General features: G+C 38.2%; 1 protein-coding gene across 1 annotated transcript in view; it reads right to left on the bottom strand.

Moving 5' to 3' along the window:
- RSPO2 (R-spondin 2) overlaps positions 1-18,213 on the bottom strand; it is a 101,527-nt gene that overhangs the window by 30,556 nt on the left and 52,758 nt on the right. The window contains exons 2-4 of the mRNA XM_058026951.1: positions 15,018-15,206; positions 9,069-9,212; positions 8,196-8,384 (exon numbers count right to left, since the gene is read on the bottom strand). Of these exons, the coding sequence (XP_057882934.1) occupies positions 8,196-8,384; positions 9,069-9,212; positions 15,018-15,206 (522 nt within the window). The remainder of the gene's footprint in view (positions 1-8,195; positions 8,385-9,068; positions 9,213-15,017; positions 15,207-18,213) is intronic.

Here is an 18,213-nt window from a genome sequence, read left to right as displayed (position 1 = left end):
AACTGGTAGAACTTTAAGGATGCTTTCCATAGAGCAAAAAAGCTCTCTATTCCCAGATGTAAGAAATCAGGAAAGTAAGGCAAGAGAGCAGCATGGCTGAGTCAAGACTTACTGGTCAATCTAAAGGACAAGAAGGAAATCCACAAGCAATAGAAGGGGCCAGGTATTCTGGGAACAACGTGGGCTCTCTGTCTGGTTGTGTGGAGGTGCAGTCAGGAAGGCCAAGGTACAGCTGGACTTAAACTTGGCAAGGGACGCAAAGAATAATAGGAAGGGCGTCTATAGGAGTGTCAGCCAGAAAGAGAAGGTTAAAGAAAGTGTACCCCCCTGATGAGCAAAACTGACAACACTGGTAACAACAGATGAGAAGAACAGTGAGGAACTCAACAACTTTTTTTGCCTCAGTCTTCACCAGCCAACTCTCTTCCCACACCACTTGAGAGAACAGACTGGAAGATGGGGGAGCAAAATCCATCCTGCAAGAGAAGTTCAGGTTCATGACTGCCTGAAGAACCTGAATGTACATAAGCCTATGGAGCCTCATGAGATGCATCCCAGAGTCCTGAGGGAACTGGCTGATGTAATCACCAAGTCTCTCTCTGCGATGTTTGAAAAATCATGGCAATCAGGTGAAATACCAGGTGACTGAAGAAAGGGAAACACTATACCCACTTTTCAAAAGTGCAGGAGGCAGAATCCCGGGAAATACAGACCTGTCAGCTTTACCTTTGTGCCTAAGGATACCAAAGTCAGGATGTGGCCCTTGGACCAATCCTGTGAATACAAATACACTCTGTAAATAAACCCAATAGGTTTATTACTTAAGAAGAGACTTCTGTGCAAAGAAAGCCTTACGGAACGTTTTAAAACTGAGAAAGGCTGATTGCTCTCTAGTCATGCCACATCTGAGGCAGATGGCTCTCCAGACCTGCCATACGCAGGCTTGTGGTTTGGCAGAGGATATGCATAAAAATGTGCATAACTGATTGATCCTAACGGATAAACATGTAATCTCAGGCAGGTGAGCATTTGCTGGTTTCTCTGCTGTGACTGAAATGGCTGACACCATAATGTACAAAAATAGCTCTTTGGTCAAGAATTAGAAATGAGTATGTATATGACTTTTCCTCCTACAAGTGGATTGTGATTTCAGAATGATCAAGAGACAAAAACCAACAGGAGTTACTTCACAAGGGTATGCACAATAAAATCCATCAAGTGCCTTTTATGGACAAATTCAATCTGTGCACTTGGATCAGCCACAGCGCTTTTCAGAATTTGTATTTCCATGTGGATTATCAGCTGGCTCTCCTTCAGTATTTTTAAATAACCCTGAATTGTATAATTGCCATGGGACTATTCTAACTCATACTCTAGTCATTTACGAGGATTTACACTCTGGTACACTCAGTTATTCATTAAAAACAGATAACTCCCACAGGAGGCACTGCATCACTCAATACTCATGCTACTTCTGAAATATGGTGTACTTAAAGAAACACACATGTTAAAAGTACTTATCTGGTCTAAGATATAATAACAGCAACAAATAAATAAATTGTGCATATTACCTTTTAATGATTGGGAAAACTATGTTAATGTCTTCCCAAGAAAATAGTTCCTATTACTTAAATTAAAAAGGAGGATTAAAGGATAATTTATATTCAGAAGGAAGGGGAAAATGTACTTTTCTGCACTGCCAGTAATTCCCTCGAAAGCCTTTAAAAATAAGCTGAAAATGTAGTCTGCCAATATGATAAAACAACACATAAATTTCCACAGCCTATATCATCCTGATAAAGTATGGAGAGTTAAAACCTTGTGCTCAGTATATATAGTCCATTACAAGATATGCTTTGGGCAGTGGTACTGAAGAGGAAAACTAAAACAGAAATCAAACTACAACAATGCTTTTGTACACAGCTGTTTTGCTACTGTCGTGAAACGTACCCTCTACAGATCACTTTAGACAGATTTAACCTCTGGTTTATGCATTTTTAAATTCTGCTTCATTCAAACAGACTGAAGTCGCTTAAAAGCTTTAAAATGTAATCCATCGGTTAAAAAAGAAAACCAAAACCACACTTCACCAAAAACAGCACTTCAAGGAATTTTAGGTTAGCTATGTCTATCTAAGTTACAGGTTTCAATTTAAGTAATGCATTATTCCACCACATTCACACAAACCTACAAATTTTAATAATTGTAATTGCAACCCATAGTAGTATTTATCCAGACAAAAACGGCAAAAAAAGTTTTGTAGGAGCACAGTGACACAGTCACAAGCTGTCTCAACTCCCATGCAAGAACCATCCCATTTTCAAGGAAAATGCAAACCCAAACACTGAGCAGTTACCTAAATGACCTAAATCTCAGAAGGTTTATTTTTAATAGGTGTTGGTATTGTTTCAGAGCACTTAATTAACTGCTTACTTTAACTGACCTGATTCCAAACACGTAGAAAAAGGAGGATCAGTCAACACCCATATCTTGTTCACAGAGCTTTAAGAGGTACCTCAACCTTCAAGCAATGTGATGTAATCTAGTAGCAGCAAAGAGGAGGCATTCCTGCAAAATCTGCCTGCTGGTCCTTGGTGAACAGTACTTGGTTCCGGAATTGAACATGACTGCTACTCAAACTGACGTTCAAGTTCATGTGGATTATAAAAACTATTTCTGACTACTTTTCAAATATGAGTCCAATTGGATTGCATTTTCTCTTTGGAAAATAACTCAGGAATGGACTGCTCCTAACAGTACAAAAGAAAAATAAAAGCAATTGTTTAAAAATCACAGTAAGTTTATTTGTGAACTCATCTTAATGGATATGAATCAAATACATATAAAGTACAGAGAGAGTTATTTGCTCTCTCAGCCCCCCCCAAAAAAAACCCACAAAAATATCCATGTAATTTTTTGTTTCTAAGAAGAAAGGTTATAGAAAACATGATATTTTAATGCAGGAAAAAAATCAGTTTCTTGCTTCATTTGAATGACTTTATAGTATGTTATCACCTGAGAGGTACACTGCCTAACTTTTACCTGCCAATCTAAGAAGCATCAGGTATAGAAGTGCTCCAACACAAGCACATGCATGCATGTACATCCAACAATGAATGCAAATATCTTTAAAATAACCCCACAAATTTGCTGTGCATTTCCATATTTTCCACTTTGAAAAAAATAAAAGCAGCAAGTTGTAAATCATCATCTCTGAAATAAGCATATGAAGAGGAACATACCTAAGACCAAAAAATGGAGACAATTTAATATCTGAGGGTTGTGAGAGTAATAGCTAATCCTGGTTTCCTCACAACTGACCTGATTTAAGCAGGAGGCTGGACTAAATTACCTTCTATGTTCCTTTCCAACCTGAAACTACTTATGATTTGATTTTCACTTTTTTTATTGTTACCAAACAGAGATTAAAAATTTCTGCTCTTCTTAGAAGCTTGTATAAACTTAATTGACTATTTATGATAGAACTATAGCTCCTGCCTATGTGTCTTAATTAAAATACATAGTCTAGTTGCAGGCACTCCCACTGAAATGAGCAGTAATATGTGTTTCATTTTCTTCAGGATCTATATTTGCTTTACAATTAGTTTTCACTGGCTGTGGCCCCTTCTGAATGTGAGCAGCTAAAGGGTAGAAAAAGACCCACATTTTAATACTTGCAGAACAGCATTCTCTGTACAAAGTAGATGCTGACAATCCAGACAAGCAGAATCTGCAGCTGGCAAAGGTCTGCTTCCTGAACAAATGTACTAACAAGCACGCCAGGCTCTGAGGGTTAAGCCACACTGTAAAACAGTTCTTGTTTCCTGAAAAGCCTCCAAAAAACAACAGACCTTTCTTGCTCCCACTTATTTGGTCCTTCACAGAATGGCCATCAACTAAAATAATCACAAAAATATTTCCTTATTACTGTTGCTTTCCCACCCTGCACTGTGCAATTAGGTCTTTTTGGTGGAGTTTGCATCTTGTAAGCTGATGCTGAAGCAGGTTTTCCTTCTCTCCTTCAAAAGCTTTGAGTCATGATTTGTAAATGAAAATGATGGGTTATATTTTCAGACAAGCTAAGGACAAGTCTTCTTGTCCAGGGTGACATGCAAAAAGCACATCAAGGAGGGCAACCTGCTTGGTGACACCAGGATTATAGCAGAGCCAGGACTCAGTGGAGCTACACTTAATGCAGCTTCTTCCTGTCTGGTGAGTGCAAATGAAGGCAGATTTGGTCCAGTGGGACAGCAAAATTAATAGAGAGCTGCAGCAGGCAATGACAGTATAATTGTGGTATATTCTATGTACTACAGTCTTGTTTAAAATACTGATAAGTCTCATCAATCCTGATTTTAGTCTTAAAGTGATAAATAATATTCCAAAGTCTTAAAGAACCATGCAATACTAACAAAGTAGAACAATCTGTTTGTAAATGTCGTCATCTCTCCCTAAACTACAGTGGTTTCTGGTTGCCACCATCTCTGGTCAGATCACACCTCAACCTATAAGATAATATTTTCTAAGTGGGATCATTTTTTTGTATGGCTAACTTGACACAGACATTTATGTCATTACTTAACTAGCAATGGAATGAAATCATCCATTTACTAAAAATGTCCCAAAAATCAAACTTTTTTTTAAGATGTGAAAAGGCACAGCAACTCCAAAACAGAGTCTTATAGCTGCATTCCTATAGTTCTGCTGGTCTTCCAATGTTTTCTTAGACTTCCATAGTGCATTAACTTAAAATAGAAGTACATTGTACAATGGATCTTTTAGATACTATGCATGATTTTGAATTTAGAAGTGTGCAGTAATCAGCCAAAGACAAATAAAAACAAATAAATCAAGAAATCAGCACTTTGAACTAAGCTTTTATCCTGGTTAAGGCTAAACTTGGAAATGCATGAAACAATGGTTAACATTATATTCAAAACATGACACATAATCTGTATATAATTTCAGCCAGAATAAAATAGGCCAAATGAAGATATTTCAGCACTATAGCAGCCACAATAAAGATTTGGTTTGCTCCTATTCCCTACAACCAGTCATTCCAGCTTGTCTCTAATTCAAAGCAGAAGTTATCAGAAATTTTGCAAAACTCAAACAGGAAGAAGAGTGTCCTTTCAGCACATACCCACAGGAGGTGCTGCCATTCAGACAGAATCACTCAAATTGGTCCCCAGTCCAAACATCAGCAGGACTAAGATCCCCAGTCCAACACCCTCAGTAAGACTGAGACCTTTCAGACTAGATTGTTCAAGAGTTTGTCAAATCAGGTCTTGGATACTTCCAAGGATGGTGCCTACACAGTCTACTGGACCAATCCAGCCAAATGCTTGACAGTCCTCATGGAGGAGGCAACAGTTCTTGACCAGCCTTTGCCACTTAGCTCTCTGTTCTTGTGGCAACATAGCACAACCAATAGCAGACAGAGAATATGGTGGTTATGTTTCCTGAGACCCAGCTAAAGAATGCCCTACCCTTGACTCAAAGGGCAGATGGTGCTTGTAGGTATTTGGCACTGAGACAATCTATAAGTGCAATATATCAATTAAGGTCTCAAAAGAGTCCTAGCTTAAAAACTTTTCAACATTGGAAACTACAATGTAGATGTATAAAAAAGCTCAAAAGAATGTGATCAACTGACTGATCATTCACTTGTTCTGGTGTTCTGGTGTTATATTTATTTTGAATGGTTTTTATTTCACTCATGAGGAAAAGATCCATTGTAGCTGAAAGGAATCTCATGAAATTCAACAAAGTGCAAAGTCCTGCATCTGGGAAGGAAGTACTCCCTGCAAAAATATGGGCTGGCTATGGACTGTCTGGGGAACAGCTCTCCTGGGAAACCCCTGATCAAACTTGAGCTAAATGTGAGCCAGCTTTGAGCCACCGCAGCAGCAATCACTCCCTTCAATGTGCTGATCTGTTAGTACAGCATGACAGCAGATTAGGGGCAGTGATCATCTCCCTTTATTTGACACTCATCAGACCACATCTAGACCACCATATGCAGCTTTGGGTCCCTCAGCTCAAGAAAAGAAAAATATTGATGGAGTTTGGCACAGCATCACCAACATGGTGAGAAGCTGAAGCGTTTACCCTGTGAAGAGAGACTGAAGGAACTGGGTTTGTTGAGCCTGGAAAACAGAAGGTTTTGGTGACCTAGAAGGACGTGGGGGTGCTGGTGGGTGAGAGGCTGGACACGGGCCAGCAATGTGCACTTGCAGAAGTATTACTTTGGCACAGAGTAATATTCAAGTTTCAGACAGCTTGAAGAACTGAAGTCTGATGAGCACTAAACTAGCAGAGAGCTGCTTTGCTTGCTTATGCAACACTTAATATGAGTAATTAAACCAATCTGCAGGTTCCTGGAGTGTGCAAACAAAAGAGGAGCAATTGCTGAGGTAAACATGAGCAACATACCAATAAGAGGTACAATATTATATTTACATAAAATTTAAATATAATATAAATATTATATTTATAGTAAATATATGGGAAAACATGAAGAGAGCAAGATTTATCAGTCTATTTTACATTTCTGACTGCTGAATTCCACTTTTTTTTTTTTTTAATTTTAATTCTAGTTTTCTCTCTTTCTGAACTAAAGAGAAGAAAATTCCTTATCAGGAAGAGACCAGCACGGGTAGAAGGTGGCCTGAACAAGCCAAGTCTCCTTTGTCTAAGTCCAGCCTCTCAAAGTAGAATTCACATTACAGTCAAAGCCACAGGGTAACTTACGAAACATTAAGAGATATACAAATGTGACATTTCCATACAGTAATAGTTAAATCAGTAACTACAGACACTAAGGAAATATCTCTAAGTAACAAATATGAAATCAGTGTTATTCTTATGTTGCTAGCTTCAGTAGGAAAAAAAGCTAGATGATCTTTCACTTGTATTCAAGTTGGTATCTCTACAGCTCTGCAAACACTGGAGAAAGCGATAAATCATTCATCAAAAATTGAAGTTGGACCACTGCCATATGGCCAGCTGGGTACCACTTTAAAAATATGAAACTGAAATTGTTAGTAAGAAAATAGAATTTAACTCTCCTTCTTTAACTTTCCTTCTATTGCAAATGCATAAAAATCTGTTTTGGATGTTTCCCTGTAGTGTGGACCATAAATAGTAACTTTAAAATGTACAGAAGTAGAAAGCACATGACAAAAGCACTTTATTTGACCCTATTCTACCAAAAATATCCTTACTTCCTGTGCTCAGCTTAATCCATCACAATCTTCAATCATTTCAGCTGTATAATCCAATACTTATTCTCCACATTTGTGTGAGTTTATGTACTGAGAACATTAGGATGAAAGGATTTATTAAGAGCTTCTCAACTGACATTTACAGGGGATTATGGTTCTTCAGTCTCCCAGAAGTGCTAACCTTACAATTTTTTTTCTATTATTTCTTCAGTTTAAAAGTTCAGTCACAAAATTCCTAACATTAGGGAAGCACCATATTTTTAAAGACTCAGGATCTCTTCCTCAGCAGCCAGAACTGTAAGCTGTGTCTGAGCCTCCCACTATGTCACAGTGATCAAATAGGCAATAAAACATTTTGAGTGTCTAATGTGGCAACCATACTAAAATATGATAAAGGAACGGGGTCTTAGTCTAGCCCTGTATATACTATAAATTAAAACATACTACAAAGCAGGAGTTCTATACAGGGCAGCCCCTGTGGCTTCCTCACCTGCAGAGATAACCAGGTCTGGGGAAGACTTACCCTAGGCACTTAAAACACTACTAACACTCTCCCAGGAGTTTCTTAGTTCCAGCTAGCAATGCCATGTGTAACTAACTTCTTTTAATTTAAATACCCAGCATACCAACACTGTGCGTGCCACCTGCAGAGTGGTTTAGAGTCATAATCTTTCCTGCCACGTGCAGAGTAAGTAGTTCTTCCACCATCAGCATCATTTCCATGCTGAAGCTCAAAACTGCAACCATTCTTCCATGAGGCACTTCTCTGAAAAACCCTCAGGACTACACCAGAAAAAACAGTTTCACAGTCTGCTGAAGGACTGATTGCTCCCTTGCTGAGTGTTTCCCTGGTGGCTCTCTATACAGACTAGGACTGATGTACTATCGCTGCTTTTCAGCCTTGGCTGACAGAACAGAGACAGAATTTGGCCTCCAGCTCATAAAGATTTTTCTGGCATTTCCACTTACCTCCTGGACAATGCCTCATGGCCATTTTACACCGTCTGGATTCTGCAATGGTTGGACATGGTATTGTGTCTTTGGCTGGCTTCTTCACAATTTGTCTTGTTCTCGTTTCCAGGCCCCACTTAAATCCACATGTTTTGTTATTTCTGCTGCAAGTTCCCCACTCACTCCATTGACCCACTTCACAGCCTTCTGATAAAGCAAAAGAAAACTCAAGTGAGCAATCCTTCTGGGTTGTTTTTTTTTGTTTTGTTTTCCTTTTTGCTTTTTTTTTATTAGAATACAATGTATACTGGTAGAAAGCAACACCTGACAGTTTTGCCGTTAGCGGGTAAAAAGCTAGAAACAAAATTAACATCTCTTACAGAATCTGAATCTTTTTAGCCAGCATCAACGCAACCAAAAAAAACCCAGAATATAAAGCTGCATGTTTGATATGACAGTCCCAAATATTCAAAAACTCTCCTAAGCTAATGAGATAGACTTTTTTTTCTATCTAATACATAGATCCTATTTGGTTGTCACCTGGGTTTGAAAACTTCAGAAGTTCACATTTTCAAGTCCTCTCCATCATGAAATGCAAGAAATACTCTTGAAAGAAAGAGTTTGTTCTGACACATCTTACAAATTCTGAGCAGAAAATCTTCATAAAGGTGATTTTACAGTTAAGAGGACAGAACTTTGTAATGCACAGGAGAGAGAGTGACATTCCCAGTGAAGCGTATTTTAAAGTTTGGAAAAATTTACTAGTATTACCAGTAAAGAAATCAATAATAACTCCTTACTGAATATTTCCTGATAAGAAATACTAAGCATCATCATAAAGTAGTGCCATATTTAAATTTGGCCACCTGGCCAAAGAGCTACTTGACTCACCCACACATTCCATAAGGTCTTCCAAGGCTGCAAATCCAGCGGGACATCCTCGAAAGCAGCGGCCTCTGTGCGAGTAAAAGCCACTTTTGCATTTGGTACAAAAGTCTCTGCTAAAGCAGGAGTCACAGTTTTCTATTCTGCATCCTAAATCAAAAGGATCATAAGGAACAATGAGACAGCAAAGTTAGGGTAAGACTTAAAAAGCAATAAAACAACAAAGCCAGAAATGCTGTAATACTGTTATCCTGAAATTCATCTGGAATATAGACAAAATTAGAGGTAACTGTGTTTCCCACATTTTCCTCTGTGTCCTTCTAATCTTATTTTTCTAAATCAAACTGTAGGTGAAACCCCTAGTTTAATTATATTTGAGTTAATGATATCTCTTAGGAGGAAAAATGTTCAGTATAAATTATTTTCACGTGTAAGTAATTTCGATGAAACTGAGATGCAACAAATTATTTTGGGAAGTATGCACGTTTTATATGTATTGTCTTCAGTTTATAATTTATCACTGAAAGCAGGGTACTTTTTCTTTCTATGAGGTGACCCTACGAATAGCTGAGTGGATGCTTTCATGTAGTGTATCTGATGTCTATGTCTACATATAAGCATGTGCAAGAAGCCTCAATTTTGCTGGATTTAACTCCTCTCTATTATTGAGACACTTATTCCACAAAAAATAACCATTCTCAAATGACTAGGGGACATACACCATAATGCATAGACTAAAAATTTTAAAAAACCAAACCAAACAAACCAAACAAAACCAAACAACTATTATCTTTATGAAATATTGTATTTCTCAGAAAATTTAAGAGGAATATGACCTGCAATAGATGACAGACTCAGGTGTAGGCTTTTTAGAAATATCCTATTCCATATTAAAACATGTCAACTTGGAAATTAGCTAGTTATTAATGATCATATGTATACCATACATATCTACAAAAAACACCAGGGAAAAATATTCCAAAGATTAAGAAGGATAAGCCATTATATTTGGAACAGTAATGATCATTTTATAATTAATTTCTTAAAAATCTAATCCTTCAGCTAACAAAATTAAATAAGCTACAATAGCTGTATCCTCTCTTCAGCTATCTGAAGCCACAGCAAGAAGCATTTTTTATTCATATTATGCAACAATATAATAATAATTTTGGTAATTCTGTCACTCATTTATTCTTCATTCTTTTATAACGGAAAAATAAGCACAAACCATAAGGTCACTATTCTGAAATAGCAATTAGTAAATATCACCAATCAACACTTCACATTTAGCGAATATTTATGAAACAGATTTTAATATTTATTCTTGAACTTCAGCAGGCTAAAATAGGGCATCCCACAATACTTAAACAGTGTGTGTGTGAGTGTGATTACGTAAAATCCTTTGTTAGCAATTAGGAAAATATGAGGCTTTTAAATCAGATTTCTTGTGGCACTGGACAAAAAATTAGGCAGACTGAATGAAAAGAAAAATTTATATTTCTAGGGGTGTTAAAAGGAATGTGAGCATCAGTTTGAAGCCTTTCCCTGACAAAGATAAGCTCTGCTGGCTGTATTTAGACACAACAACACATAACCAGAATGTACCAACTCCTGCATCTAGCATTCTCCAAAGGGGTTTTAGAACTTGAGTTCATATAAGCAGAACAACTTGGGCTTCTTGTCCACACTTAGGGTCATAGGAAATTCCTTAGAATCATAATTTCTTTTCACAAGGGTTGAACCAATCCCTAAAGAACAGGATCGTGGTCAATGTCTACACAGTGATTCTGCAAAATCACTTTCCCAGATTAATGAATTGCAAGGCAAAACCAACCAGGTGATCTGCTCTGGAGATGTACCACAATGCTTAATTGCTAATCTGGTTTGTTACACTCAAGATGTACTGCAAGTATTTTATTAAATGTAATGCTTGAGTCAAACATCCTGTGTATTTAAGTCTTCAGAAAAAACATTTGCCTCTTGCCCACTCACCTGAGACACTTGAAAAGAAACAGGGTTTTTACAAATTGTGTCGTCACAATATAAGATGCAGACCAGAACATTGAAAGAAAAATCAGCATCTTGCAACCCTCCCTCACATCCAATTGACACAACAATTTTTAAACAACTTTTTAACCATTGCTTTCAAAAAACATGTTGGGAGTAACATACTGAAATTTTCTCTGTGTGTGTCAAGAGGGACTAAAGGAAAAACTTTCAACAGAAGTTAACATTTGACATGATACAGACACGCTTGGCGGGTGGAAGCCAGCCTCACTTTGCACTGGGGATTCCCTCCATAAAATTATCATTCATTCAATGAATGAATAAATCCTCTTTCAGTTTTGATCATACTTCAAAACTCCCATCTTGTTTGTATTTTCTGCTTTACCTTCAATGCCAGTTTCCTTTTGTGTCACAGCAGAGTCCTTGAGATAACTATCTTTCAGAAGCTTTAGCAGGTGAATGTTGGGAGGAATGAAGGATGGATGAAGGTTGGGTGGACATTTCCACCAAGACAGTTTAGACAGTTTATTTTCTTTTTTTTCTATGAAAATAAACTACTCCAAACATGAAAGACATATTATTTAATCTGTATCAGATGCAATTTAGGGGAAAATACTGAAAGAGTATTAGGAATACTGTAATAAATCTGAAATAAATATATTAATTCATCAGAGTGATATTCATCATAATTCTTAGGGTTAATGAGTGCTAATCATAATGATAATTTAACTGTAGCTGAAGACAAACTAGGAGTGACAACAACCTGACTCTTTACAATTTCACCAATGCCCAGACTGTCCCCATCTCCATTCTCACATTCACTCCTTTCAACTCCTGCTCCCATCCCTCTGCTGCTCACTAGAGCAGCTTTGGTGCCACAGATCCAATTTCACACCGCCATCCTGAAGTGTCCACTGGCACTGCACTGATCTGTCATTGACCAGCAACACCTTCTGTGCTATTTTTTCTGGTAATTGAACCCCCTGACTGCTACAGTTGCAATTACAACAGTCTCAAAGGGTCATACGCTCTACTATACTACCTAAGTATAGTTCAAGTAACAGCATATTCATTAAGTCCTGCTATTTTGTAACACTGTTAAAAAATTCATTAGCTTTCTTAATGCATTGAATTAACTACATGTGTTTAATAGATTCTCAATTTGTTTAAAAGTTTATCTTGTTTTTACTGAAGGTGAATGGAAGGGAAAATTACAATGTTGGATCCACCTAGGAGAAAGAGGGAGAACCTAAACAAACAGTCAACCAAAGCTGAAGGGAGCCGTAATTTCTAATCTCTGAGTGGTTTCTCCTCCTAAAATTATATAGGTTACTATGGCATGGACTAAGTTGAAAGGTTCAAGACAGGCTTGATCCATTAATCAGTGCAACCACCAAACTGACAGGTTTCATCTTACTCTTTAAATTCAGTTGTTTTTTTCTCATGAGGTTATGTCTTGTTGGAGCAGTTCAGTTCAAAGTCATTAATTATTAAAAAATTATTGGAAAATTAACAAAGTGTTACTCATCTCTTGGGCATTCTTCTACAGGAGAGATTCAACACTTTCCAAGTTAATGTCCAAAAGGACTGCATTGTCACACTGCAGTGTTCAAGGTGGAAATCATATCCAGCAGGAAACTACATTGATTTCTAGAGACAAGCAGTCTCAAATTTCATGATTCACTGTTACTAGAAAAATTACCTAGAACCATTTAGCAAATTCTAGGAACACACTGCTTACATGTAGAAAAGAAAATTTGTCTTGAAATCCAAAATTTCCATCATTTTCGAGCTGCTACACTTGGCTGTTGTATTTATTGTGTTGCATTTGGCACTGACAATGTTTGGCTTTTAAAATCAAGGCAACATTTTCCATAAAAAATATTTTCTATAGCTTCTCTAACAAAAATGGGAGTGTTCCAGTAAAAAAAATGCTTAAAAGCTTTTGTGCCTATGAAGACATTATTAGGGCAGAAATTATTTCAGCTTATGTAATTCAAGCCCTGTAACTCCCATAAGGATTTTATTTTTAGCTGACACAATGCTATCTGAGCAATGGAATCTGTAAGCATACCTAAGAAGAGCAAGTAGGAAGAAACCTATTCAATTTTTAAGGATGTTTATTTCAACTCAACTTCAATCAACAAATTGCCTGTATGTCCACAATGCTTCATATGTGCCAACCAAGATCACCAAACCAAGGAAAAAAAGAGAAGTGATGTGTAAGTAGTTAGCAGTTACACTAACATAAAAATATGCAATACAAAAATCATCAGAGGGGAACCAGGACTGGGCCATAAATGCAAGTGCATCATTATTCTCACAGGGGGAGACTGTGAAAGGCATGAGGATGAGATAAACATCAAGCACTCAACACATGCCAGTATGGGTTAGACAGAACTTGCATTTATGCTATTCAAAATCAGTCCTGTAATTCAGGGGGAAAAGCCACGTTCCATAAGTGGTAAAACCAAAATAAATATTATTTTGAGTTTGCCCTCAACCTTCTGCAATTAACTTCTCTATTTTTTCTTTTCAAGAAACTAAAGAATACTGCCAGTAAGACTACTTTGCCTACAAGCACAGTACAGGCTAATAGAAATAAATCAATCTATTTCCTAAACCTACAAATATATTCAAAAACATTTTTACATGGGGAAGTATTTACAGCCAAGTTTTGAAAGATTTCAAGTGCAGAAGTTGAATTCAAAAATGTGTTAGGAAAACTAAGGCCAAGATTCTAAATTACTTTACAGAATGGATGCATAAACCATATACTGTCTCATTTAATTTTTGATCAAAACTTAACCACCTGGTACAGATTAGGCAGCACTCTGCAATACTACACAGCAGTTGGGAACACTATATCCATGGAGTCCACGCAGGGAATGGGGAGAAAGAGGTGGGATAGCTTGGGACAGGTCCAAGCACGGCCATAAGTGCTCCTCATCCAGCCAGACTGCCACTGAGTGACCTCCTGTGAGTCTCGAGATGATGTGTGATGTGAAAACCAGCACACGCTTTCTCACAGCTCTGTGCTCCCAATGACACAGCACAGCACCAGGGGAGAGGTGCCACACATTTAACACACACTTGATAACAGCAGGAAAACCAGAAAAGCTATTTCTCACTTCAGGTTCTTATGTCAGGTGACCTGATTCTGGTTAGACTATGACAAAAACGTTCTCCCCCTAAATAGGAATAAGAGGTAACAGCAGTGATTATTAATCCATATGGATAATACTCCCCATAGGAGCATATGGAAAAATCAATACAAATCAGCACAACTGCCAGACAGAGGTGAAATAATGTGAGATACCAGAGCACTCGTGGATTTTAACAGTTGTGCTTCTAGGCACAAACATGCAAACAGGGAATCTTGTTGCACATTAGCAGGTTGTAAATTTCCAAATAAAATTTTTCACTAAAAGTGAAAGGTTGTTTGTTTGTTTTTAATAGTACATCTGTTTTATTAAATTAGCAACACTTACATATTAAAGCATGTCTGGTGTGAGGTGTCTGGTCACCTGAAATTCATGTGGGAACAAAAAATATGACAAAAAAGCCCACCCATATATTAGTGTTTATGCTGACCTGTACCTACATGTTAAATTTATTCTGAATCCTTTATATTTTCATATAGTGCGAATCTGTTTCTTAAAACTAGGAGTATCTGTGTGAATCATATATTTTTCCCCTAAATTACCTCTCTAATTAAACTAATAATAATAACAATAAAAAATAAGTCAATTCATCAACTAGTTAATCTGCTGAATGTTAAATATCTCAAAATGAGCTGGGACCTTGTTTAGCAAAGAAGTTTAAGATGATCTTAAGATATCAGTGAAAAAGAAATGTGTTTCACAACATACCATCTTAAAAACTGACCATGAATTATTATTATTACACTCGACAAAAGCGCGTTTAAGGGTTGAAGAAATAACTCACTTGCGCATCTGTTCATGTCTGGCGTTCTCAGTCCGTAGTACCCTGACGGGCAGGAGTGCAGGCATTCCCCGTACTGCCTCATCCCTTCTCTTCGCAGGAAGAAGAATAACTTGTGCTGGCATCTGATGCACCCATTATCCTTTGAACAAGATAAGCAACCTTTGCAAATTGGATTTGGTCCATAGTTAGCTGCAAAATAAGATAAATTACGGTCATTTGGAAAGTTTTTTGGCTGGAGGTCCTCTACCCTCTAAAGCGTTACTCATCTTTTGCATGACTACAAACAGTTTGGAAAGGAAGGTTCTGAGAGTGCGCTCACTTTCAGACATCTGCACGGGCACTGAATAAAAAGAACTGCAATCTCTACATTTTCAATTGTATGTAGGGCAGTTTAAGGATTTTACACAGATTTAAAATACAGGCACAGGCAAGCAGAGACCAAGCCCTGTAAAGCTCACAGTATAAAGTTGGCTAAAAATGCAATGCTGCATTCTGTCAAGCTGGGGACATAGCACACAACAGCAACAAAAAATAAGAACTTCAGCACCCTGACATATGCATATGGAATGATATGCCCATGGAAACTGATCAACACCACTAATGCAATTTCTGATTTGTGAAGGAAGCAATATTCAGAGTACAGAAGCCTCTGCAGAGCAGGTACAGCACTAGCAATGTGTGCTGCCCCTCACTCTCAGGGTCCTAGAACAGCTGTCTTCTTACAGGCTCTTCTTCACCTGAGTATCAAGACAAATTTTTCAAAAACAGAGAAGCAGTTTTAGGAGCCTTCTTCTCTGGGCTGAACACCATATGCCATTACCAAAGGAACACAATTAGTGCAGGTTACCATTTTAGGTCACCAGCTGCTGTGCATTCAAGTCTATGGTCTGATTTTGTTGGATTATTTTCTTTTTTTCTTTCAAATTGCTTGGCTGATAACTGCAACACAAACTTCAGTCACATCACTCTTTGTTCTTATGAGCTTTTATTATCCTGCCTTTCTGCAGAGTTGCAGAACACTCCTTTGTCCCCATGGGCTGCCAAGTCCTTCTCAGGTGCTGGGTCAGCACAGTAGGTCAGCAGAGGGAGGATTACTCAAGACATTCCTGAAACCAGCACAGCTTCACAGGTCTGTTTTAAATAATAAATTGCCTACAGGACTTCACAGAAATTTGTCAGTTCAAACCTGTTTTACCAAAAACAAAAGAAAAATATTATGCAACAAAGGAAAGTGTCTTTGGGGTCTCAAGAGGTTTTTAATAGAGGCCACCCAGACAGCAGCTCACAAAAAAGGCCTATGTTTAATTGTCATATTTTTAAATATTTAAAATTATTCACACCCTTATGTAGTAATCTGGTACTTTTACCTCGTATGGCTGGATATTTGAGGTTGTTCAACTGATGACTTCACCAGCAGAGTCAGGAAAAAAAACCAAGGAAAAGCCCACCACCCTCTGGAACCAGTAGCTGATAAGCTTTACTCTCACCTTCACACATCTGCACACCACATTCCAATTCCCTCTCTGCTCCCATCCCCCACACAGGACTCACTAAGTTCAGCATGACAGCATTCAACTCCGGTCTTGGACAAATAATCCTAGTGGGTGGCAGGCAGGACAAGAAGTGAAGCAATCTGGTGTGAAACAGCTCAGTCAGTGGGACACTTTGTGAGTGTTGGAATCCCCTGGTACCAGGTGAGATCCTCTTAAAGGGAAAAGAACCCTTCCCATCATGGGATATATATGATTCTTCAGCACTCTGTTAACCCTTTTGTAATGAGACACCCTAACAGACCAACTGTCCTACACTCCTAAAACAGTTCCCACCTCCTGTTGCCTAAAAGACTTGAGATATAACTTTTCCTACACTTCATCTTGTAACTATTTTCATTCCCAACCAACTTCTTCAAAGCCATGCAAGACAAACATATTATGAATTAGGCATGGCTGCATCCCCGCTCTCGCTGTGGGCAGGGATTGCCTTACTGTAACCACATCAAATAATATGTGACCATGTACACAAAAGCAATTGTTGCTTAACACATAGCGGGCAATCCTGTAGACTTGTGACTTCTCTTTTAGTCTCCTTGGATGTCACTCCCAGTAAATCTTTACCTCCAGCTTATTCAAGGTTCCCCAGAGAAACCTGTATTATAACAAAAGAGTTAAAAGGAATAAAGCAAAAACAAGGATGCAAGATGCCTGAACTTACTCACTACTCAGAGTGTTTTTTGGAGTTCGGAATAGCTGATATAATGTATATGATTTTTGACTTAGGGCCAGGCCAATTGCTGAACAGCATCAATATAGATAAAGGCTACCATACATATACATATACATATACATATACATATACATATACATATACATATACATATACATATACATATACATATACATAAATGTTATACATATGGATATAGCTAAAGGGAACAAAACAGCAGGCCTGCTGGCAACAGAAAGCGCAAGTGTCTCAAAGGGAGAAAAAGATCTTTCCACAGGAGTTAGCAGGGATCACTGAAAGAGCTTTAAAGAGATTTGAAGGGAGAAAGGGATAAAACAAGGCTCACTGAAGTCTGAGAGCAGTGTGCCAGTGCCTGAGAGACAGGGTACTAGCAGGGTCTGTCAGTCTGCTGTCTCAGTGGAGGTAGGGGTGTTTTGGCTCTTTAGAGCTTAGTGATGGTGAGGATAGGGTTGAATGGTTTTGAGTAAGAATTGGGGGAAGGCCAGCAAGACAGGTATCACTGTGGGAGTTTGAAACAGACTCCAAACCAGGAGAAAGAGGCAGATAAAATACTCTCTAAGTATCTGGGAGAACTCTAACAATCACTCACCCTTGTTTTCATGGGGAGCTTCAACTTACCAGATGTCTGTTTGAAACACAGCACAGCCAAGAGGAAAGAGCCTAGGACATTTCTGGAACATGGGGGCACATAACTTCCTGACAAGGCTGGTGAGGGAGCAAATTAGGAAAGGTAACTGCTGGATCTATTTTTTTGGGAATGGAGAAAGACTTGTGGAGGATGTGATGGTTGGAGGTCACTGTGCCCATCCTGGGCGTAGTGATCACCAAATGCTAAGTTATTGATTATTGGTGAAGTAAGGAAGAGGGTCACCAAAACCTCTACCTTGGGGCAACAGAGTCCAAGAAGGCCTTCAAGAAGGAAATCCTACAGACACAGGAGGAGGCAGGTGCC

The sequence above is a fragment of the Melospiza georgiana genome, chromosome 1 (assembly GCF_028018845.1).
Source record: "Melospiza georgiana isolate bMelGeo1 chromosome 1, bMelGeo1.pri, whole genome shotgun sequence".
Taxonomy (NCBI): domain Eukaryota; kingdom Metazoa; phylum Chordata; class Aves; order Passeriformes; family Passerellidae; genus Melospiza; species Melospiza georgiana.
The sequence above is the reverse complement of the archived record's forward strand: the minus strand, read 5'-3'. Positions and strand labels throughout refer to the sequence as shown.